The sequence below is a fragment of the Poecilia reticulata genome, linkage group LG14 (assembly GCF_000633615.1).
Source record: "Poecilia reticulata strain Guanapo linkage group LG14, Guppy_female_1.0+MT, whole genome shotgun sequence".
NCBI classification, from domain to species: Eukaryota; Metazoa; Chordata; class Actinopteri; order Cyprinodontiformes; family Poeciliidae; genus Poecilia; species Poecilia reticulata.
In genome coordinates, this window is record NC_024344.1 from 8,236,392 (window position 1) to 8,260,252 (window position 23,861).

At 39.9% G+C, this 23,861-nt stretch overlaps 2 protein-coding genes across 4 annotated transcripts; one reads left to right on the forward strand and one right to left on the reverse strand.

The window, feature by feature from the left end:
* The first annotated feature begins 3,335 nt into the window (after positions 1-3,335).
* On the forward strand, positions 3,336-12,701 carry dnajc18 (DnaJ (Hsp40) homolog, subfamily C, member 18). 2 transcript variants are annotated; one of them, XM_008427050.1, is made up of 9 exons: positions 3,336-3,537; positions 3,691-3,824; positions 5,113-5,281; positions 5,454-5,599; positions 7,348-7,554; positions 7,640-7,755; positions 8,010-8,119; positions 8,199-8,371; positions 8,603-12,701. In XM_008427050.1, the coding sequence occupies exons 2-9, from the start codon at positions 3,698-3,700 to the stop codon at positions 8,725-8,727; spliced, it is 1,173 nt and encodes a 390-aa protein (XP_008425272.1). In that variant the 5' UTR covers positions 3,336-3,537; positions 3,691-3,697; the 3' UTR covers positions 8,728-12,701. The 2 variants fall into 2 exon arrangements, with proteins under 2 accessions (XP_008425272.1, XP_008425271.1); XM_008427049.1 differs by having other exon boundaries at positions 3,337-3,537; positions 3,661-3,824.
* On the reverse strand, positions 11,876-22,633 carry brd8a (bromodomain containing 8a). Of its 2 annotated transcripts, none has more exons than XM_008427052.2 (20): positions 22,182-22,633; positions 21,631-21,727; positions 20,603-20,672; positions 20,448-20,497; positions 20,247-20,369; positions 20,093-20,173; positions 19,952-20,016; positions 19,188-19,330; positions 18,840-19,031; positions 17,629-17,719; positions 17,393-17,542; positions 17,124-17,284; positions 16,039-16,447; positions 15,681-15,718; positions 15,334-15,602; positions 15,109-15,201; positions 14,250-14,318; positions 13,873-14,155; positions 12,800-12,844; positions 11,876-12,701 (listed from the first exon to the last, which is right to left on the reverse strand). In XM_008427052.2, the coding sequence occupies exons 1-20, from the start codon at positions 22,222-22,224 to the stop codon at positions 12,642-12,644; spliced, it is 2,532 nt and encodes an 843-aa protein (XP_008425274.1). In that variant the 5' UTR covers positions 22,225-22,633; the 3' UTR covers positions 11,876-12,641. The 2 variants fall into 2 exon arrangements, with proteins under 2 accessions (XP_008425274.1, XP_008425273.1); XM_008427051.2 differs by having other exon boundaries at positions 20,603-20,675.
* Between the last annotated feature and the right edge of the window lie 1,228 nt (positions 22,634-23,861).

Sequence of the window (23,861 nt, forward strand, 5' to 3'; positions counted from 1 at the left end):
CTGCAGCAGATGTGGATGAGCAGCATTGATTACTCTATTCCCTGAAGAGCCAGAGAAAACTCTTGCCACTATGGCACTTTCCCTTCTATTAATCTCACTTCAAACTATCCCCAGTATGATGGAAAATTTAATCAGTTTTAAAGTCATAATTTTTTTTATTAAGGCATGCATGACATGCATGACATGACTTAATATACATAACCAGCCCATGCCTAATTTCACCTCAGAACATCTTCATGTTAAAAAACCAACTTCACTTTACAAATTCATATGAAAATCATTGTTTTTTTCAGGATAATTAAGCTTAATTTCTGTCTCACAATAACCTTTCTTCCCTTTGGCATTAACGCAGCTTTCAGAGGAAAACAAAAGTGACGTTAAATGTCGAGACATACCTTGGTTTTAAGATATTAATAAACTGTTATTTCTTTCCTGCTTCTTGCTAAAGAAATGGAAAGAACACGAACAGTGACTGCAGCATACATCGGCATCCTGCGAATTTTTGCATCTTTTGCTTTTCTAAAACATTCTTGGATTTTATGCTTGCAAAATGTGACAAGGAAGGAAGTTGTAGACGTTCACCAGGTATTATGTTTCAGTTAATCATAAGCAGCATCAGTACTGGTGTTCTTTGGATTTCACAGCCTTTGGATTGCCCTCAGCCCATAATGGGATGAGGACAGTGGCCACATTAACAAACTACAGTTTTGGAAAATCTTTAACCCAGCACTGATTTATTCATGCTCAGGCCCTTCTTTGAAATTTTGACTCTGATGGTTGCCGACATTTTCGCCACTTTCTGAGCTGGTGTAGATATCACAGCAGTTTGTTTGGAATCCCATTGCCTGTGCAGACTCAAGATTTTTTAGTTTTTATTTTTTAAAATAGAGAAAAAATTAGAAAATATCGTTTTAAAACTATATATCTGAAGTAGTCTAGCAGGACTTTAAAGAATAGGTTTACGGCAAAAGGCCTTTTCATTTTGCAAAGATGTATCATTGAATGAGTATAGCTAATCTGTAATACTTTCTTTATGAAAAAAGTATACAACAGGCCAACATTGAAAATTTAATCTTGTATTCAACTATTTACTCAAACTTTGATTTTTTTCTGAATATTTTTTCCCATTTATTTTCACTCTAAAACATGATCAAAACTGGATGATTTGATATTAAATAAAAGCTGAAGCCTCACTGTGAGCTAAATGCAAATGATCGCTATCCCCCAACAGTGTGAGTCTAGAAAACCACTAGAGTAGGACACATCCTGAGTAAAATATCTAAGTTGGAATGGTAAATATCTTTGATGCCCACCTCGCAACAAATTTCTTGAATTTTCTGTCATTCATTAATGTTTTCCTGGTTTGGATGCCATTTTTCTTTTCAGTGATGAAGGTGTGTGAAGTAAAGATGGACAAAAAGTGACTTAACACAGCATCTATGGTATGGAACGCATCAATGCATGCAATTAAGTTCCTAGTTGTTATGTGAGATTATAATTGTGATAGATAGTTGTGTTTCAAATAGTAAACTTGAATTCATTTATTTTTGGATTATATTTGTAGTTTTGTCTTGTTTTATAAATTTTATAAATAGGCTTCCTTTGGTTGTTTTTGGTCATTTTTGTTTTTTGTTTGGTTTCATTTTGTTATTTACTACCACTGCTTTTAATTTTATATTGATTTCTTGTAAGCAGAGATGCCCTTCTAAGGTGTAAAGCCTTGTGCTATATATACATATATTTTTTTTTCTGTTGTACTAATGTACAGAAAATGTTCAATAGTGTGAATGAATATAATCTCAGTGAAAAGCTACTCTTTCAGGCTGCCAAAGCATGATAGCATGGTTTTCTCAAATGTAAATGAATTGGACACGCAGACAAATCAGGTGTCACACATTTAACAGGAAACATTGTATTCTGGTTATATTTACTGCTGATATTATTGTTACAATTTAGCTTACAGTTCTTTTCATTCCTTGGTTTCTGGTTCTCGTATAGTCAAAATGCATACTTCAACACAGAGATATAATGGATTTTATCTTGCAACATTTTTTTATCTATGGAGATATGTTTTGGCATTTGACTACCTAAATAATACACACACTGTAAGCATGCCCTATGGGACAAATCACATTTTTTTTACTCTTGAATAAAATATGCATGAACAAATTGTGTTGTGCAATTCTTTAACCCCCTGGTGGAGTAATTAATGTGCTCTTCTACCCTGCAGTTACTTGTGGATAAAACCCTATAATTCTGAAGCCAGTTAAAATTATTATACTTGGTTTTTTTTCTCACATTATAATGGTATCCTGGGATCCTAATCTGATGTAACTAAATGCAGTTGCATTTAGTTACATCAGATTAACTAAATCTGAAGATTTAAAGAGACCCTTGCCATGTAGTGGTTTGCATTAAAACAAACTGAATTATGTATTGAGGCCTAATGATGACTGAGTAATTTTTATGCCTTTGCAGAAATATTAAACTGTTTCCTTTTTTCATCAACATGGTATTTCACAAGGTGGTAAACTCCAATTTGTGGGTATTTCTACACACTAATTGGTTAGAAAATGTAAAGTGTGAACTGCAAAGCTTTAGTTACTCAGTACTTTGACTTTTTTAGTTGTGATTTTGTAAGGCAACATTATTGACTGAAGAAAATAGCTTGGTTTGAACCTGATAGAAAATCAGAGATACTGTCGAGAGAAAAATTAAAGATGCCACAACCAAAAATTCAGAAAGGTGAAGACTGCTAAAAAGAAAACCTATACTTTTTATAAGAAGAGACACAAGCATAACCTCCATGATACATTGCAGTGATGCATGCAAGGATCCCAGATTAAAACTACAGTATTCTCCATAAATCAACACATGGCTTTATTAATTTTTTTAAATATTTTTGGGAAAAACATTTCATTTTTTACATATCACATATTACAAAGAAATTCATAATAATTTGGACTGTCAATTTTAGATTATTGAACGATACTAGATATATTTATATTTCTGAACAAAATTACTCAAATAAATAATTTTAATAATTTATGGATATATTTATGGTCGTACTACTTATAAACCAGTTAAAAACAACAACCAAAATGGATTCTTCGAATTTTCAAAGTCATAAATGAATAAAATCAACAACGAATTTTTTTTCTCTTTTTTTACTGAAAATTTAATTTTTGTTAGGTTTATGATATGTGTTTGCCATATTGCACCTGATGGTTTTGCTCAATGATTTTAACGTGTCGTCTGATATCAAGTAATAAGGAAAAAGACGGTCAAGTGTATTTCCATATTCCTTACTAACAGAGTTCTCCCATTAAACCGGAAATGACATCACATGGTCTCGCCTCCACCTTTTTGTCAATCAAAATCTCTGGACATCACAGTGATTTTTAAGGATGAACCTTTAAGCGTCGATTGAAGCTATTCAACGATCACTTCCGACGTTTTACGTGTAAATTATGGCCCAGCGGCAGGCCCGTTGCAGCCGGACTCCGACCACCACCGGGGGCCAACGGTACTGGGACTGTGAGTGACTGCAGGCTGCGCCGAGCTAACGTTACGCAGCTGTCTGTAACCGAAGCTCGTCGCTTCGCTTTCTTCCTATCTCTCCTTTACCACATGATATTGACGCACATTGTTCCGGCCCAGAGCTGCTGAGTAACCCCCCCCCCCTAACAGAGCTGTCATGGACAAAGACGAAGCAGACCGGCTCATAGAGAAGGCCAAGCTGTGTTTACGGTCGGGCCGAAAGGATCGGGGACTGCAGCTCCTATACGAGGCGCAGAAAATCTACCCCAGCACCAGGGCCAGAGGTAAAATTAGCTGACGCACATTTTCTATTACTGCACTCTGACTTGCTGACCGGGGAGCTTATTCCGGGCCTGTGTGGTGCTGGGAAGCTAGTTTAAAGTTGTTGCGGATTCAGAAAAGCCATTTCGCTTTAAACCTTTAGATATGGTGTGAGCTTCATGATAAAATGTAGATCTGCTTGTTTGTTTGCGGCTCCCACGCCGCCCCCCTCACAGTAGCCTACTTGGAGACCATCAGGCAGAAATGTATTAAAGTCTATTTATTCATGCATTGTGCAGCAATGTCATCCTAACTGCATTATTGCCATACAGGACTCCTGTTGGCACAAGCAATGCAGCTTGGGAACAGCTTAGATGTCTCCATTCACATACTTTGCATTAAAATCGCATACATTTCTGATAAGGATTTTCATTGTGGACGTCAATTTCATCATATTAATGTGGGTCCTTTAGATCAGGCATTCTATGAGGTCTTAAAAAATGGAATTTGCTGCTATCGTTTTCCAGGTGTGAGGACGGTGTGGGAAAAGTCAAATCTGAGGCAATATTGGATATTCAATCTCTCCTGGGACAAAAGTCTGTTGATGCTTAATTTAAGACAATAGTTGATATTGCATTTACATAATGCAATCCTATGATTTGTGACAATTGATTTCCCAAAAGAGTTATGATTTTTGAAGCTGATTTGAGTCAAAGTTGAAGAATTAGCAGTTTGTTCTTCTTTATTCACCCTGCTTTGTGCAATATTGGATACAGCAAAACGGATCCGAAGCGTAATGCTACCACCGCCATGCTTAGTAGTTAGTAAAGTGATATTAGATTTGAAAGACTAACTTTGTCTACTTAAAGCACACTTTTTGTCACTATATGTCGTCTGAACCATAAACTTTCTCTTGGGCTTGTTCATGTGATAATCAGATATACATTTTTGAGCAGCTCTTCTTTCCTGGTCTGAACCCACTCAACCATGTTAATGTTGAAGCTTGCCCCACTGTGAACAGCGATTCTGGTTCTAGCATGTTGCAGTTTATGAGTCTGTGTGGCCTTTGAGTTTTTCCTGAACATTAGAGGCATTATCCTTAAATTTTAAGGAGACCGTCTTTGTCGGGTTGTTGAAATTTGAGCACTGTTGGATGCGCCAACGCAACAGGAATCCTAATATTTAAAAACAATGATATAAACAAAAACGTGCAGCGTAATTCTATCCTCCATTTGCTAATATTCATATCTGTCTCTAAGACTTCTTGACTCGGTCATTGTTGAATGCAAACACTTGCGTTATTGGTTACAGTCCTGATCGATGCCATACTGAGAAATGGAGGCAGTGCGTCCCAAGAAACGAACCACGTGCCTCCGCCCTCAGGCTGGAGGGACGAGGACATCGGAAACCAAGAAACGAGGACTACGAATCATGATGAAAAGAAGACTTACACCGAGGAGCAACGCCAAGGTGTTTTCAGGTGAGCAGTTCGTCTTCCTTGAGTCTGCCTTTCTGAAAAGGCAATGGTACAATTACAGATGTGAACTGTAACACATCTGTAAATGTTCAGATGCACTCTGAACATTTTCAAGGTCCCTTTGCACAGTTCCCCATGCTTCTCCTCTAACATCCAGCATGCTTTGTTAATGCAGAATAAAGAATTGCAAGGACTTCTATGAAATCCTGGGTGTTGACAAAGGTGCCAGTGATGAAGATCTGAAGAAGGCGTACAGGAAGTTGGCTCTGAAGTTTCACCCAGACAAGAACTTCGCCCCAGGGGCCACAGATGCATTCAAAGGTACTCGTAAAACACAACATTAAACATTCTTTTGTGGGGGGCGTGGGGGAAATAGAAAGCCAATTTCATATTTGTTGTCAATAATTATTTATCTTAAACTCATTGTTCTGAGGACCTAGTTGACGCAGGCATAAAAGGCTGGGACTAAAGACCAGAAATGAGTGGCTATGAAATTGGACAGACTAGCCTTCAGATTTATCCTTCACATTTCCATCGCACATAGCAGTAACATGTTGGCTGCATTTGGAGGAGCCGTTGAGTTTGGACAGCTTTCCTCAGCCTTCAAATGCTGCCTTGGAAGGATGCAGCCCATGAATGTTTTGGCACTCACTAACAAGATTTTTTTTTTTTTTCAGTATTGCCATGTTTTTATCTTCTCATCTTTCTCTACTGCTGTTGATAAAAAACATAGCTTTCTTTCAACAGATTGTTTCTTCCTGCTGCTCTTTAAGGACAGATTTTACACTCTCTCCATTTACTTATGGGGTGACCTCTTAAGATAGTCGGCTGTACTTGACTTTATTTAGGAGTATCACAGTAAAAAGGGGTCTGAATGCAAATGCATGCCACACTTTTCATATTTTGTGTGGTGAAATAAATGTCCTTCTATTTCACAATGTGGTGGTTTGTCAAATACGTTTTCAATCAAATAGACTAAAGTGTTCATAATGTGACAAAATCTTAAAGGTACTAATAATTTTTTTTTGCTCATCATATCTTCTAAATCAACAAATCATTTTTACTCCTGGTTCTGAGTCTCTTCCTCTTTACGCCATCAGTGTGAAATCTAGGTTAGTAGTCCACCGGTAAAATGCTGCGTCATGTTTCCAGGTGTATGTCCACACCGATAAACGTCCTGTTGTAAGTGGGGAACGGACTCAGCACTTATACTGCCGTTTCCTGCTATTGACCACACAAAGCGCTTTTACTCTCCAAACCGCAGTCAACCATTCACCGGCTGATATAGATGGGTTCACTCGGGGTTCAACGTGTTGCCCAAAGATAATGTGGAGGGAAGCTGAAATCAAACTGACAACCCACTTAAGGAGCGATGACGAGATTTTCTCAATGTGAACACCCAGTTCTTCAACCAGTTATTTATAAGGGTTTTCAAACAAAACTCTGCCTTCCTTAGGAAGCCACAGGAAAGATATCGGGTGATATCAAGTAAAAGAAGAGAGTTTTTAGAAAGTTTGCACAGACGTCAAGTAGGATGACCAGATCAAATTAGACCAATGTTTCTCAAACGTTTTCAGGTTGAGGACCACTTAACCCATTTAACAATCACCTAACTTGAAATTGCCCCCGCAATGACACAACATCTTAACTCTTTTATTGTTGTCTTCTCTGTTCATCTTAATGAGAAGTGTGGTGCTGTTTTGTAAATAAGACTAGCCAGGACAAACTAAATCTGACTGTGCCATGCTATCATAACAGTGTTCTAAAAACTAAAGTTCTCCAACTTACCTTGAAAAACTGAAAAATATTCTTGCAGACGTTAATTCCTCCGAACATATAAGTAGTCGTGGCATTGTTCTCTTAAGCCATCTATCATTATTTTTAAACACAATCCTGTGGTAAGCTAACTGTACGTGTCACACTTTGAGTTCACATCCCACAAATAAACAGTCTTTTACATGCAGGACCTTGCAAACCACTAGAGGGCGCACACGGGCCACCAGAGTTTGAGGATGACTTAGCCCTCGCTATTATTTGAATTTCATGAAGCGCTTTGCTTCTCCCAACAGCCATCGGTAATGCATACGCAGTGCTGAGCAACCCAGAGAAGAGGCAGCAGTACGATCAATTTGGAGAACAGAGTCCAACCTCAAACGTACCCCATCGCTCTGGCAACAGCCGGCCCGGACACTACCGGAACTTTTACAGAGACTTTGAGGCCGACATTTCCCCCGAGGAGCTCTTCAACATTTTCTTTGGTGGAAGGTTTCCTACAGGTGTGTTTGCGTGTGTGAAGGAGTTATTTTAACAGATTATTTCTCAGATAAGTTTAAGAACAGTGTGTAATGTTTGACTCTGCAGGAAACGTTCACGTATACACCAACCAGGGCGCCTCCTACTCTCAGTTCTACCAGCCTCGTCGGCGGCGGGCTCACGAAAGACGGGAGGAGGTTGTGGTGGAGGAAAACCAGAGTCAGGTCAGTGGCTCGCTCAACGTAAAGACGATCCCTCGTCAACAGCCGCCGTGTCATGATGTCGTCTCCGCATGGAGAGGCAGCGGTGCTTTAATTAGCCACGGGTCCTGATGAACTGTGGATGTTTTTAACAAGGGTGCAGACGTCTCATTCATTGGATTAAAAGATTACATCGGAGCTGCATATGTAATGCACCTGAACGTGAAGAATCCAATCAGCCTGCGTGATTTACAGTCTTGTCTTTTATCTTCCCACAGAACACCTTCACAGCTCTTCTGCAGCTTCTGCCTGTGCTGGTGTTGATCCTCATATCAGTCTTTACTCAGATGATGGCAACTAATCCGCCCTACAGTCTCTTTTACAAGCCGTGAGTTTAGAAAAATCACATTCCAATCCACCTTAGATGCACGGAGTATATTTGAATTAGCTTTTTTTTGTGGCGTCAGGGCGATGGGACTGGTGGTGTCCAGAGAAACGCAGCACATGGGTGTACCGTACTACGTGGACAAAAGTTTTCAGAAAGAGTACCGCGGAGCAGCGCTGGAGGAACTAGAGAAGAGCATCGAGAGCGACTATATCGAACACTTGCAGAGCAGCTGCTGGAAGGAGAAGCAGCAAAGTAAGTGAGAATCCTTATCCAACTTGATTAATAACTTGGTAAAAGTAATTGCCGTGATCCAAAATTATCTGTCGGTTGTTACTGATATTTTGGTTTCCCACCTTCACTTTTTAGGGTTCATTAAAAGAGAGAGCAAGGGAAAACCAAAGTTTGATTTTTTTTTTAAAAATGCATGCCAAAGACTTGTTGTTATTTTTGATTAAATTCTCTCTCCGTTGCTCTTTTTTTCAGAATCTGACTTGGCAAACTTGGGGCAGCTTTACCGAGACGAGCGGTTAAAGCAGAAGGCAGAGTCCATGAGGCTGGACAACTGTGAGAAGCTGCAGCGATTGGTCGGCCGCCTCAGAGTCAAATGAGGACAGTTTGAGAGGAGGAAACGTTTCTTTAGCGAAGTGTGTAATTTACCCATTCTGGCCACTTTGCTGCGACATGTCGTTGGGGGACGGTGCAGCCAGTGGGAGATTGCACTTCTGAAAACAACGTGCCTTCTCTTCGTCGGTAGAAAAATAAGGAGTTGCACTGTGGCGTTAGCAGCAGGGAGTGCAGACTCGCTCTGGCAGGGTGTATGATGTCTCACAGCCTTCAAACTTTCTTATAGAAATGGCATGACATATGCAGTCTCCCCTTGGGGCTACAAAGGCAGTTGTATGTTTGGGACATACATGTTTTATCTGTTTAGGTTTTGTGTTTTCTTGTGTCTTTGTTGAAATTTTTGATGTATTTATTTGGTAGGTAACAGGGTGAATGTTAGTGAGGGGTTTTCCGGTAGGAAATTAGTACAGAGACCTAAATAATACTGCAGTGTTTGGACAAATCAGCACATATATATTGTGAAATGATGAAGGACCTTTAAAACCAAGACAGATCCAACAATTATAGCTTTTGCAAGGAAACATGGTCTTTCTTGCCTCTATAGGCATTAATGGTACTGGTGGTTGTGTAAGGAATATTTGCAGCTCCTTCAGAGGTTGCATTTGAAACAGTTTTATCTGAAATTTCAGATTGATTTATGCTCCAACATAATGTTTCCTGATCATTGGGAGCTCATATAATGGCAGTATGCACAAAGCTAATATTTCAAATTGCACACAGTGCTTTGCGGAAGTATTGATTGTTCCATTACAATTTGTCACATTGCAACCACAAACTGGTATTTTAATGAGATTTAAATGATAGACCAACACATAGTGTGGTGCATACTTGTGAAAAAAGCAGAAAAATGATGCATGGTAATTATTTTTTTTTTTAATAATCAAACCATAATGTATTGATTTAAAAAATTTTTTCATAATGTTGAAAAATGTGGTGGGTATACTCAGTCAGCATTCATGAGTCAATACTGTGCAGCATATGGTTTGTATTTTTGTCTTTGTGAAACGGTTCAGTCTCAGTCAAATTGGATGACGAGCATCCGTGAAAAATCACTTTTCATGTTTTGTCACAGACTCTCTTCTAATTTAGATCTGCACTTTGATTGAGCCACTCAAAGTATGTTTAGATTCAATTTTACAATGGAAAATGAACTTCCACCTCAATTTCGAGTCTTTGCAGCCTCTAACAGGTTTTCTTGCCTCTATAAGCATTAATGGTACTGGTGGATTGAGCCTGTATTCGGCTCAATCCACCGAAGAAAAGCAGTCCCGCCCCATGCCATCAGCAGGCCTCACCTTGGAAAGGTCGTGTTTAGGGTGATATGCAGTGTTAGTTTTCTTCCGTAAAGCCATTTGCCACGTTGTCGTGTTTGCTGTGTTGCCTACATGGCTTCTGGCAAACTTGAAATGGATTTTTGCGCAGCTAGTTGTCCTATCAACAGATTTTCCTACCAGAGCTGTGAAACTCCTCCAGAGTTCCCATGGAGCTCTTCTCTTGCTCAGGTAGAGCGCCATGTCTTTGTAGGTTTACAAACTCTTGCGTTTTCAATTGATGGGGTGAACAGCTTCTGTTTCTGATATGGATATTGTTTTAAATCGTAACCCTGATTTAAAACGTCTTCACCACTTTATTCCTAATCCGTTAGGCGTGCACCTCGGTCTTCAGGATGCATTTGGTCGCCAAGATTCTGGAGAAGGAGAAGATCCGTCAAAGAATACACACAGGGAGACTCATTTTATTAATGAGGTTACACTAGATTTGTTTATCGGCATCAGAAAAATCACTAAAAGAAAATGCATGCTTCTATCTGAAATAAACATTTCAGATGCTTATTTGTATTTCGTTCCACTTCACAATTATTCACTGCTTTGTGTCAGTCTGGTTCATTAAAGTTTATGGTTGAAATCTGGCAACTGCGGTATCAATACTTTTGCAAGCACTGTATTACCATAAATATATTTATTTTCTTTACACAAAAAGGCTTACCCATCAAAATGTGTTTTCTAAATCCTGACTCCATATTTTGTACAGATCTTTTATAAAGGAGAAATTAATTAATATAATCCGATATATTTTAACTCTTTTTTTTTTTAACTAGATGAAACCAATTTCATATTCTGGACATTTGGGGTGTTATATATTGAATAGTATGCTGACATCGTGAAAACCTCTTTTGTAATATTAATCCAAAATCATACTTCCCTATAGCTGAAAGTCTGACTTGTTGCCATGCACTGCGCTTACCAGACTGCCTTAGCTGTTGTACTTCTGAAATATTCAGGTTCATCTTAAGCACTTTTAAGTTAAAATCATCTTTTTTTTTGTTCCATACTGTGACAACTGCATGAATCCCAGAAGTTTTTTATTTTTATTTTCTATTGCATATTTATTATTTGACTATAAATGTAAATGAAGTAGAATATCAGGTTCACGCTGTTATCTTACAACACTTAAAACCTTAACTGTGACAGAAAACACAAGCTAGGTTTCAAATGTATAACCACAAGTTATGTTGCTAAATTGACTGTAAGCTGTCAGCCAAAAATAGGTGAAAATTAAAGCTGTAACCAGTATTGAAACATTTTCTGTCTCTTTTAATTCCATTGTGATTTCAGGTTGACTTAGCCGAATGTGAAGTCAACATCTGTTTTAAGAAAATATGAATATGGGTCAAATTAGATCAATTTGAGCCAAATTCAGCCTGAGCTGCCAGTAATTATTTTTTTTTTTAAAACTTCCTGTTGCATAAGTGACACAACATTGTATGGAAATATCTGAAAAATATTTGAATTACCAGACCTGTTGCATACTCATTGAATTGTTTAGCAATTTATGAATCTTTTAATTCGCCCATAAGTCCATCTGTAAAAGTATCATTTATCTGTCTATCCATCTATTCATAAATCCCTCAGTCGATCAGCTATCGCTCCATACATTTGTCCATAATTCATCAATTTAACCATTTCTCTGTTCATCCAGCAAAGCAGTTTATTGTCCAAATTATTCGAAATGAGAATTCATATATCCATCCTTGTTCATCCATCCTTCCATCTTTACCAACAACCATTCATGCATCCAGCCATTCATCTAGTTGTTCATCCATTCATCCATCCATCTGCAACTGGACTCGTCTTCGCTGTAAGGACAATTTTATTGTGTTGTAACATTTTCTGGTCCACAAAACAAAAATACTAATGTCACATCTTCTCAGTACACTGAACATAAATCCAAGCAAATCTCATAAGAGTTACTGTTTCACAGGAAATTTCACAAAGGCAAAAATCATTCCTACACAATCAAAACAACCATATTCATAAAAAAAAAAAACATTTTAAGAGGCTAAAAATGAAATGTTACACAAAATGCCTTTGTTTGAGATGCAAAAATGTGCCCTTCTGTTCTGCAACTTTAGGATGCAGATCTTTAATCAGAATATTTAACCTTTGGCTTTATATATTACAAAAACGCACGCACACACACACACACACACACACAGAGTTTATGAATTAAAAACACTAAACTGGTTTAATTTCAACACAACTGCAGGCAAGGAGTAACTCATATCCATATGTATGGACCACACCTATTAAAACATTGTGAAGAAGTAAATTTTAAAGGTTTTAATGTTCCAGGCGGTTGAATGTAAGAAGCGGGTTAAGTCTAAGCGATCCGCAGTAACATCTATGAAAGGTTTGACCTGGTCTGACACAGAATACCCCACAGTGATCTGGGATTATACAGAATATAATCCATGACTAAATAGCTGATTTAGAGCGGAGCCTTCCCAAGCTACACTCTGTCCAATCATCCTGGACAGCAAGTCAAAGACTGTCGATCTACACTCATTCATGTCCTTTTGCTTCACAAACCCAACAGACAAGATTTTCCTTTGCGGATTTCACTTCTTCATCTTGAGGTCGGCCTCTATGGCACTACGGCGCCCTCTGGTGCCACCGTCCTGTGATCAAAAATCCACACAGGAGCACGTCGGAAACCTGGAATCTGGACTTAAGGTGTTAAAGGAAATGTTTCTGAAGGTAATTGATGTTTACTTACAAAAAGAGAAAGGAGAAAGGCCGGCGAGGACATGGAGACAGTGTCCTGTAACATGAAAACAATGCAGAGGACTTACTTTAGACAAGCTTCCTAAAAAATGTGCTGAACCATGTTTCTGTATAAACTTCTAAAGAAACATTTGTTTTTGTTTTTTTTGTTGTTGTTCCAGATACTGTATTTCTGAAACAAGTCAACTAGTTTGACTCGGGAACTAAATTCAACAAATAGCGTTCCACATGTTTATTTATAATCTTTGTAATCAGTTAAAATGCATGCTGTAAAAAATACACAACTACCTCTCAAAATAAATAAATGCTAAGTCATTAGAACTATACTTCAGATAGACAAGTAGTCCTGAAATATAATGTTTAGGAACTTCCTTTTTTCTGTTTTCCTTTCTTTGTACCGCTAAAAAACATCATAGCATAAATGTACATTTGTGCTATTTGTACAGAATACCAGGTCAAATGTCGCAGGATCTGCAGGTCTGTACTGCAGATGAACAAAACTAACAAACACACAGAGAGGAAGTTCTGGCGCCCTTAATATCGCTCCATGATATGAGAGGAAAAACAAATAATCTCACGGATCTATCGTCAATGGCTGAACAGTGGAGTGATGTGAATTATAGTAAAAAATATCTTTACAAAGAAATGCAGAAATTGCAAAGTGCCTGGTGTTGTATTGTAATAGCAGTGAGATAAAAAGTAGTTTTAATAGAAGTTAATGGAGCATTTAATTGTTCACTTTTGGCAACATGGAGCATGTGGGACTGTGAAAAATACTGATGCAATCAGATTAATCAGTCTAGATGCTAATCACAGACAAATTCAGGAACCTAATCAGCTACAAAGCTCTGAAAAAGCTAATAAATATTCAAAGTTTTGAACTTTGAATATGTTTGGGAGTTTGAAGTAGATGTAAATGTGGGTGAGAAATTTAAAACCCTTTTCAGTTTAAATCTTTGGTGAAGCCTGAAGGTTTTGCATCTTCTGTCTATAGATCCGCCTAACGTTTCTCTCTGGTCTCATCTTCTCTGCTTCCTGCCTTTTGTCTTAGCTCTAGTGAAGCACCTTGTCAGTGGAGTCCTGCCTGCGCGTGCTGTCCCGGCCCCTCAGGCTCTTGGCGCTGATGCCGGATTCGGACGTCTCCATGATGAGCTGGGTGGCTAGGAACTGTTGGATCTGCTCCAGGACGTCGCGCTGCATCTCCAGAGCCATGTGGTACACGTCGTGGTCCAGCCCGTTGTACATGACCGCGTTCTGAAACATCAGCATGATGTCCCTCTGAAACTCGGCGGTGGTCCGTATTAAGCCGGTCTCGATGTTCTTTTTGATGGTGGCCAGGTCCATGGGTCTGCAGAAGAAACCACCAGAGAGACGAGTCGTTCAGTATCAGTGATGGGATTTCTTTAATTTATTGGCGTTTGGCAGGTGGATTTGGTGCTGACCTGTGAACAATACTGTGGTATCCTGGAGCAATTTCATCCGTTACTGGCTGAAGAAAGACGTTTGCATACCTGCAACAAAATAAACGGGGCTGTTCTATGAAGGCTTCAGAGGTGTGTCAGAGAGCATCAGTGAATAAGCAACTTAAGGAAGACCAAGAAACACAGCAGGAATGTCGGGGATGAAGTTGGGGGGAGTCAGGGTTGGGTTTAAAGGCTGTGGACATCTCACAGATAAATTCTCAAACTACCAAGTCATTTTAGTCCACCCAAACAAGAAATAAAGCAGTTTTCCAAGGTTTTCCTTTATGTTAAAGCGGCAAGAAGTAAACCAGAGTTACCAGAGAACCATGAGTTTGTGACGAGCTGTGGTAAACGTAGCAGGAGGTACTCCAGTCAGATGAGGCTAACATGTAAATTTTTAGCCAACACCCTGAAATCACTGATAACACTATCCAACCCTATCCGAGTCTAGCTAAACATAGTGGATGCAGCATCATGTTGGAATGGCCCAGCCAGAATCCCGACTCAAATCAGGATTTGATGACTGAGAAGGGTATAAATAATTTTTTAAAAGCCATTTTCTATTAATATGTAAATAAAAACAGAATCTGTTGTTTGAAAATCGATACTCTTTTACATCATTTTATTATCTTTTAGGAGACATGCGTATCATTACCTATTGGACACAAACTTCTTTGCTGAATGAACATCTTAAATGTAAATCTGCTGGGGGTATGAATAAAACTGGGTGTTGGTCTACTATGTTAAAGTCCGATGGAAAATACTGATGCAACGAAGTACAAAAACTTTATTTTGTTACGAATGCTTGTGCAAGGCACCGTAAGTCTAGTTTCCTGACCTGTGATTGGCTGCTGCTCGCCACACCAGCATAATGGCTTTCTTCCAGATCTTGTGAGCCTGCAGAGCTTCCAGGTCCTCGCTGCACACCGAGCTGCACAGCGCAGGTAGAAAAGAAGGAGAAACGCAGATGTCAGCAGGAAGTGGAAACTGCAACACCTGTCCGCCGCCACACGCTGATGATGACAGTCATTCCTTCGCGTGTCCCTCGACGTGTTCCACTCACAACTGTGACGACGCGGGGCTGCTGGGGATGGAGTCCGCTGTGGTGTGGAGCTGGAGGGACGAAGACGCCGTGTGGAGGCTGTACCCGTCCTCGCTCTCGCTGGCCGCAGGTTCTAGCTCCATTTCGCCGTCGGGTTCCGATGAGAACTCCTCCGCCCCATCGCCCTCTTCTTCCTCGCACAGCTCCGGTCCTGTGACCTCGCTGTCCGCTTTCGACCCCGAAACGTTCTCTCCTTCCTCTGCTCCGAGTCCGTCCTCTGCCTTCGCCTCCTAGGACAGAAACGAAGACGCGTGCGGAGATAAAACTGCGTTGGAATAGAAGAATGTCAGGCATCGTGTTTGCCTTACCTGGGAGTCCCAGTCTGCTTCTTGTTTGTCTGCTAAAACTGCAAAGATGAATAACAGGAAGGTTAAAAAAAAAAAAACAGTTGAGGTTTTAATATGGGGTTGTGAAAGTGTTTTATCCTCACAGGTTTCTTCTGTTTTTGCTTTGCTGTTAAATTAAAATGTAACAAAAGGCCTTATTCCCTTAATAAATGAAACAATCAGCTTTTTGTATTTACTCAGATTATTTTTATCCAATATTAAAATTTATTTGATGATCTGAAACATTTGACTGTGACAAAAAAAAGCAAAAAATTAGAAGAAATCTGTAAGGTGGAAAACACTTTTTCACACCACTGTATTTATGTCTGTGTCTGCATACCTCCAAAGGCTTTTTCCAGTTTTTGTGGTGGTTGCTTTTCACCTTCACAATCTGTGCTACCATCTATTGAAATGTGTTTGCTTGAGCCTTCCTCTCCCGCCGCCTCTCTCGCTCCTTGGCACTGTGAAGGTGTGGCGCCGTGCTCCAAAGTCTTTGAGCCGGACGAGGAAGAGGGAGGAAGGCTCTCCAGTTCCAGGGGAAACGCTGACAGATTTTTATCTTGGCTGCTGTACAGAGAAGAGAGCGACACTTCTGCGCTGCCCTCCAGGATCCGGTGAGTGGGGTGCGGCTCCTGGGGCTGTAAAGGCCCGGCGTCCCAGGCCGCAGTGAGAGCGTGGTCGTTCTCCTCGCAGAGGGACAGGGCGGCCTCCACGGCGGCAGCATCCAGCGCCTCCGCGGCCTCATCCGCCTGCAAAGCGGGGAAACTTCAGTCAAACCGGAAATCAGAGAAAGCACAGGGAGGCAAGCTATTTAACTACACGTTGGGACATTCAGGCTGCGAGAGAGAGCAAGACTTTCAGCGGGAAACAGGAAGGCTGATTGGAGAACAGCAAAACACCTTCGTTCTATTGTTTTTTTTAGCTTTTATGCGGTTAAAATGCTGATTTAGGAAGAGCACACTTTCCACAGAATTAAAAATTAAATGCTGTTTGAAAACATGTCCTGCACACAAACATAAAACACATGCACGAGCATTCATTTGATCATTTAGCTTCATTTCCTCTATTCAAATTCACATTTTGTAATATTGGACGTATATTTTGAGAGACGTAGAGTGGCCAGAGAATAGGTGTATTTTATTATTATTATTTGTAATATTTACATATTTCATTTTATTTTGTCATATAGATTTTAATTGTGTAAAAAGCTTAATTTCCTTTAAAGTGGATGCACCTGAACATCGTCCAGTTTCAATAAACTGACCTAACAAACAAGGGGAAATATGAACCAGGAAAAAAAATACCAGTAGATCACAAAATCATCCACAAAATTCTGATTGGTGCATCTGTAATGAAAACACTCACATTACAAATGTGACATCATTCTATCTACACCTGAGCTTTGGTTTTAATAATTTCTCCAACCTTGTCTTCAATGATGGCGATAATGTCCCCCACTGTCTTCAGGTCCAGCTCGTCTCCCATGTAGGACGCGGTCACGTCTTCCTCGCTGAGCTCTGTCACTTTACTCTCTGCAGAGTCAGCTTGGCAGTTCGGATGTACAGCTGGCGCCATCACATCGACCGCTGCAGGTAAAGCAAGCCATAATTTAACTTCATTTAAGCAAAACCATAATTAAAAAATATATGTATAATTTTTAACTACCAACAGAAGTTGGTAGCACAGGGCCTAACCTGTACTTTCTGAGACGGCCAGGTCGACAGAAGCAGAATGAGGTGTGGGGACCGGACCGCAGGAGGCGGAGTCTGCACCGACCATGAAACCTAACGGAGAGGAAAACTGGGTCGGACCCGCCTCCAGAAGACGGGACAGCATCGGCGCACCTGCCGCGCGAGTTTATAAACACACAAACAGACTAAAGCAAACAGCAGGAAGGAAATATCACATATCAATCGTGTGGAGAGCGTACCTGTTGCTTGAGAAAGAGGCTGACATGGGGAATGCAGCTGTGAGTCATGTGATCCTGATATGTTACTAGGCGACCCGTCACTCTCTCCAATCTGGGAAGAACAGCAAAAAGAAAAGAAATCACATGGTATATATATATATTATTAATTAGTTCCACAATCCTTCAAAACTGACCACTTCATGTGAAGGAAAATAATCCCTGATCATGATGCTGCCACCACCTTGTTTCGCTGTTCTTTTACAGATTAAACTGTAGCGATAGCTAAAGGATGTAACTGATTCTGATGTAATTTGATGAAAGCTCTTGCAGGACACCAACTAACTGATTAATTTTTTTCCCTGACCAGGTTAGGAACAAAGGATACAAGTCAAAGGATACTGTGATAAAGCTTTCTAAATGAATTATTAAACTATTATTTATTACATAATAAACTTTCATGTTAAGAGTGCGTAAGACCTTTTACATTCAGAGTGCATTCCCTTATATTATTTATGCATGAGAGCATCAGATATCACATGAAAATCAGAGGGACCTAAAAAGCTGCATGGTGAGGACTTTTGTAAAATCCACTCATTTGTTTGTACTGATTTTACATTCTTTTGTGAGTTTTATTTGAAGCAGGAGTAGGGAAAGTAGATACTGGCTGTAAAAACAATGAGGTGGGATTTATTGTGTTTCATAAATAGAAGTTCCTGCTATTTATAAGCTTGTGCTCATCCCTGATTGGAATAAATTGGGTCCCATCTGTTTGAGCATTTTTTTTTTTTTGATAGATTGCTGCCAATTACAAAATGGAGTTTGTTCTCAGAGTTATAAAATAACTGAACCTGCAGTTTATTCAGTACATTTGCACTGTCTGGTGGTCATTAGCGGTAAAAGGCAATAGTTTGGCCAGCTGATGTCTTTATTTTTGTTTTGCTCTCTTCTTCACTGAGGAATATTAGCTCTCTGATTTTGCGTTTTTTATCATCACTTGGTTGTAAGAAAAACTCCAGACTTTTTGCTAATCAACAAAATAAATATACAAGCTGATTCGTCTGTGTAAGTACGTACACTGATAAAAACTGATTTTTACATTGTTACTCTTCTAGTAATAAATATTAAACAATACCCAACTCTCTTACATGCAGCGCAGTTCAAGATATTGATGTAAACTTTGGAAGGCCTTTTTCTTCAGCTTGTTCAGTTTTAGTGGAAGTCCAGCTGCTTACCAGTCTGGAATTTGATGCCAAGATGCTGCCTTTCTTTAGTAACTCTGACAGGAGCGGAGATGGTGGAGGGGTGGCTTTCTGGCTCAGGAGCTTTTTTTGAGTGGGGTCATCCAGAATTGCCCCATGGTTGATGTCATCGTTAGCGGGTCCAGGGGTTTGGGAAAATGTTACTGATGCTGCTGTTCCTGAAGACTAGAAACGCAGAGAACAAGTCAAAAAGAAATCTGCTCACTTATGCGCTGGTTTTCAACTGTTTCCCAATGTGTCATTTTCTTTTTTTCCTACACTGATCGAACACGTATTGAAAGAATACTACAATTTTTATGCACTGAACCTTCAGAGACGTACATTTTTTGCCGGTGGACCATCCAGCGTCACGCTCTCCAGTTGGTCACCTGGTGGGACGTCCTGTCTTGGGGAGCTGCAAGCTGAGGGCGAATGCATGGTGACGCTGGGTATCCGTTTAGACAGGCTCTTCGCTGCCTGTCTGGCTGAAAGAGGAAGCAACAGTTTTCTAATCATGCAAGCCTTTTCCTGCCTCAAATAGGGAAATATAACAATGATGTGCCGGCTTTTAGCTGTGCAAACAGATCAATAGTTGGTGGTCCATCAATAAATTAGTAGAAAACTCTAATTCCAGGCATTTGATTTAAAATAAAAAACTGATGCTCATGTACTTTATAGATTCATTACACATAAACTGGTATATTTTACATATTTGTTTCTGTTAAATTTAATCACTAATTTAAAAAAATCTATTTCTCTAAAAGGTCACTGTTAAATAAGAGCAATTAAGAAAAATGATTTTTATTATATAAATATCAAGCTGCTGGATAAGTCTGTGCTCTGAAAATCAGTCTGCATTGTTGGATCTCTGAGGCGTTTAGGTCAGTGGGTTTTTTGGCTGATCCAGCACAGTGACAGTGTGATGATCATTAAAGCCGGTGTTTGGTACTTTTGCCAATGCGGGCAGGTGTTTGTAAAACTGTCCAGCGGTCCTGGGACACATGAAATAAATTGTACTGACTTGTGACTGGCATTCATTTTTTTACTTCAATAAGCTCTAAGATGAATAGATCCAAATGAAAATAACAGCAGTAAGAAGCATTTACCCTGATAAGCAGCGTCTGTGTTTTTCCTTTTTAACTCCGCTTCCTCCTCCTCCTGCTTTCTCTTCCTGGCAGACACAAAATATGAACATTTTTACACGTCACATTTTATTAAGATGTCTATACAGATTTAGTTCGTCTTACAGCTGAATGTCTTCCCATAGCTCCTCCAACTTGGAATCCAGATGTCCAGCCTGAATCAGCTCGGCCTCTCTCTTCAGCTTCCTGTTAAACCAGCAGCACATTAACTCACTAACCCTCGACCTGCTGCTGATTTTTATGGAGTTTAAAAGATAACCTGTGAGTTTCCTGCGTTTCTTTGATCAGCTTCTTCAGCTCCTCGATCCTCTCGCCCGTCAGCCGGCGTACGATCACGTCCTCCACCGTCTCCACCACTTCACCCTTCTCACCACGCTTCCGCCTACGAGTGACACAAACGTCGGTTTATGGCGCCGTGATTTGCTAACGTGTATCAGAAACAGAGCTCTTGTTTGCTCACTTTGGGGCCTCTGTTGTTTCCAGGAGCTCAGAGTACTTGGAGGCACAGTGCTGCGAGGATGCAACAAAGAAAGGGGATCAGTTTTGTGACTCAACAAGATACGATGAGTCACAGCTGCAGCATGAATTTATGCAACAAGAAAGAACTCAGGTTACCTTCTGAGAGAACCAGTCCGGGGGTCGGCCCGGTTCTGCAAACGGCTTGATGGCTCGGCTGACAGACACCCTGCTGACACGGAGAGATGCATGAGTCGTTTTGGAAAATCTCTTTAAATTTTAAAAGCAGAATTTACTGATAAAAATCATTAACAAAAAATCAGAAACACAGAATTCTGGCCAGGAGTTTATTTGCACTCCTCATTTGTATGAAGTTCGTAAAATTTTGGGGTTTCGATTGTTAATTTGAACTGTTTTATTTTTCTAGCGTGAACTAATAATAAAGCTGAACTTTTGTGATTCATAAAAACAAAATTTATGAGCACAAATTTGAGTTCTCTCTAATATACAGAAAGAATGGTCAGAACTATTCTATTTTGGGTTTGTTTCATGAGATTCAATACGTGTTGATTCCTGTAAGGTTAGAAAAATGCTATACAAATAAAATATATTTGTATTATTATTGTTATTAGATGATTATTGCATCTAATTGATTATTGCAAATATGATATCCAGCTGCTGTTCTCAAGCAAAATGAACAAATTTGGAGCTCATACTTCTACGTTGTTCTGCAATGTAAAGCACTGTCGACCTCGGCGAACCAGGAGGCAACTATAACCTGTCATTGGTTGTAAGCTAACAAAATATGGACAAGTTCAAGGGGTACGAAAACCCTGAGCCCCAAGATCCTTGGGATGGAAAATTAAAAAAAATATAAGACATTTGAGTAGTGCATTTTGGTAGATGGAGCTAAATGCTCTGTAAAAAACAAACAAACATATATTTGTACAATATATGGATGTTTCATATTTTGAACCTTCCCCTACAACGAATGCATTTTTAAAAGTCAAGTATCAATATATAAAAAAAAAAAATAACGTAGATGAGTGGATGCAACATTTCGATTAGGCTGTAGCTATTACACATTTATAACAAGTTTGTTACACATGAAATGTGCGCATCATGCAGTAACATTTCATGAAGAGTTGAATGGCTTTGCACTGACTGAATGGAAGAGAATGAATTACCAGTTCTGATCTCCGCTCTTCATGACAGATGTGGCCAAACAGAGCTTCTCCCTCACTGACCATGGCTCCGTTGGTCCAATCACAAGCAGCTTGTGCTCTACACGAGGGGAGGATGTGGATGAGCCATGACACACACACACGCACGCACACACACTACGCACCGATAATGTTTAATAAGTAAAACCTTTATGCTGTACTGCTCGTGTCGCTCAGAAAAGGCCTGGAATCGGCTTTACTGCTCATGTTAAGACCGTGGCTTGTTTTCGTGCAGTTTTATGAACGAAATTCCAGCAGTAGCTGTAAATCAGACCCCCCCCCCCCTACACACACACACACACACACACACACACACCTTCCCGGAAAATCAAAATGTCGTTTGTGCACATTAATGAAAACTCAATCAATAAACAGCAGTGTATTAGGTGGAGCTGTCAACTCGTGATGACATGCATTAATCCTTGCAGCAAGCTCCCCTGCAGGGCTGCCATGAAGGGAAGTTAGTGCTGCTGATTCCAACAGTAACGTTGGCTGTGTGCGCCACTGTTACTCACTTCCAACCCCGTTTGCCATCTTCCTGTCATCCCGACCTTCCATACATCTTGTTGGAGGAAACCCCGGCGATAAAACACGGCTAACGGCGACCGAAAACGACACAGCCCGACAGACAAACTGTGGACGTTAACATCAGTCTGTGTTGCGTTCAGGCTGATTTTTTTTTTCTTTTTTTTTTTCCCCTCTCTCTCTTAGCTAGCACGCTGAATCACCGTCCCATTCTTGCGGTTCTTCTGTGCTGTAACTTGGAGACTCCAACTAGCTAGCTCGAAAGCTGCGTTCAGCTGACTGAGTTAGGAGTAGCGGAAAGGGTTTCGTTTCGCCAGAACCTTTGCAGAAACTCAGCTACCGAGCTGCATTCAGCCCCCCTCTGATTTTTTAGCTCACTACTCACAAGGTTATTTGTCATTCTAGCTAGCAGTGAACTGTCCCTTCACGCCCACCTCACTTATGATGATGGTACAACCCCCAAAGGCTAAACGATTTATAGAAGTTAGCTTGATTTGGTTTTATGCAAATATATGTTTTTTTTTTATCAAAGAGCATGTCGCTCCATCTACCGAAACGTTCAACTCAAAAATCTTAAAAGTGTTTTGATTTTTTTTTTTGTTCCAATCTCCAGTGTCAAACAAAAGTGTTCATACCCCTTGAACGTTTCCACATTTTGTTAGGCTACAACCAGTGTCGGGTTTAGATATTTGTCCTATGGGCAGTTGCCCAGGGCAGCATGCACAGAAAGACCAGATGAAAATACATCACAACCTCGCATGATGTGTTTAGAAATTGTTCCAAATATAAATCTCATGTGACTTCCCCCAATTACTATTTTTCCTCCAAATAGAAATGTGTAGGCTGTAGTTACAAAAAACTCACTGCACACCCCTCACAATCGTCTGATGACATTCTGCATCACAGTAGGTTATGGCAGCTCCACCACGCCAGACAAGAAAAGGCTTTAGAGAGAAGCAAAGGCAGCACAGAAGAACATTGGTTGTCACTGATGGACATTTACATCTTCAAGAACAAACATGGACGTTTGGAGGGGCAGCAACAACCCATATTAATCAAGAATCTGATATCTAAACGGATCATGCTGTATATACACTGCTCAAAAAAATAAAGGGAACACTTAAACAACACAATATAACTCCAAGTAAATCAAACTTCTGTGAAATCAAACTGTCCACTTAGGAAGCAACACTGATTGACAACGGGGACCCTCGTCGGGTCAATCAGTGTTGCTTCCTAAGTGGACAGTTTGATTTCACAGAAGTTTGATTTACTTGGAGTTATATTGTGTTGTTTAAGTGTTCCCTTTATTTTTTTGAGCAGTATATAATTGCAAAGCAAATTTAGTCTGTTTTCCACGACAGGTATAATGTTGCTGTTGAGGGGTTTCTGCTGCTGATGGTGCCGAAGGGCTGTGTTGATGTTAAACTGTAGTTTTTAAACAGAGCATAGGAGAGAACGTCACTGGTTATGAGATATATTATAAAATAAGCAAATTTGCTGCTATTTTACTAAATAAATCCTAATAATATGACAGTTTAACCTCCATAACAACTTGGCTGCAGACTGCTTTAAAGATCAAAAAATCTCAGAGAGATTAACTCAACATAATTTTTCAATTTTTCGATGTTAGCGCCTCAGAGATCTAGAAGACAGAGATTTCAAGGCAA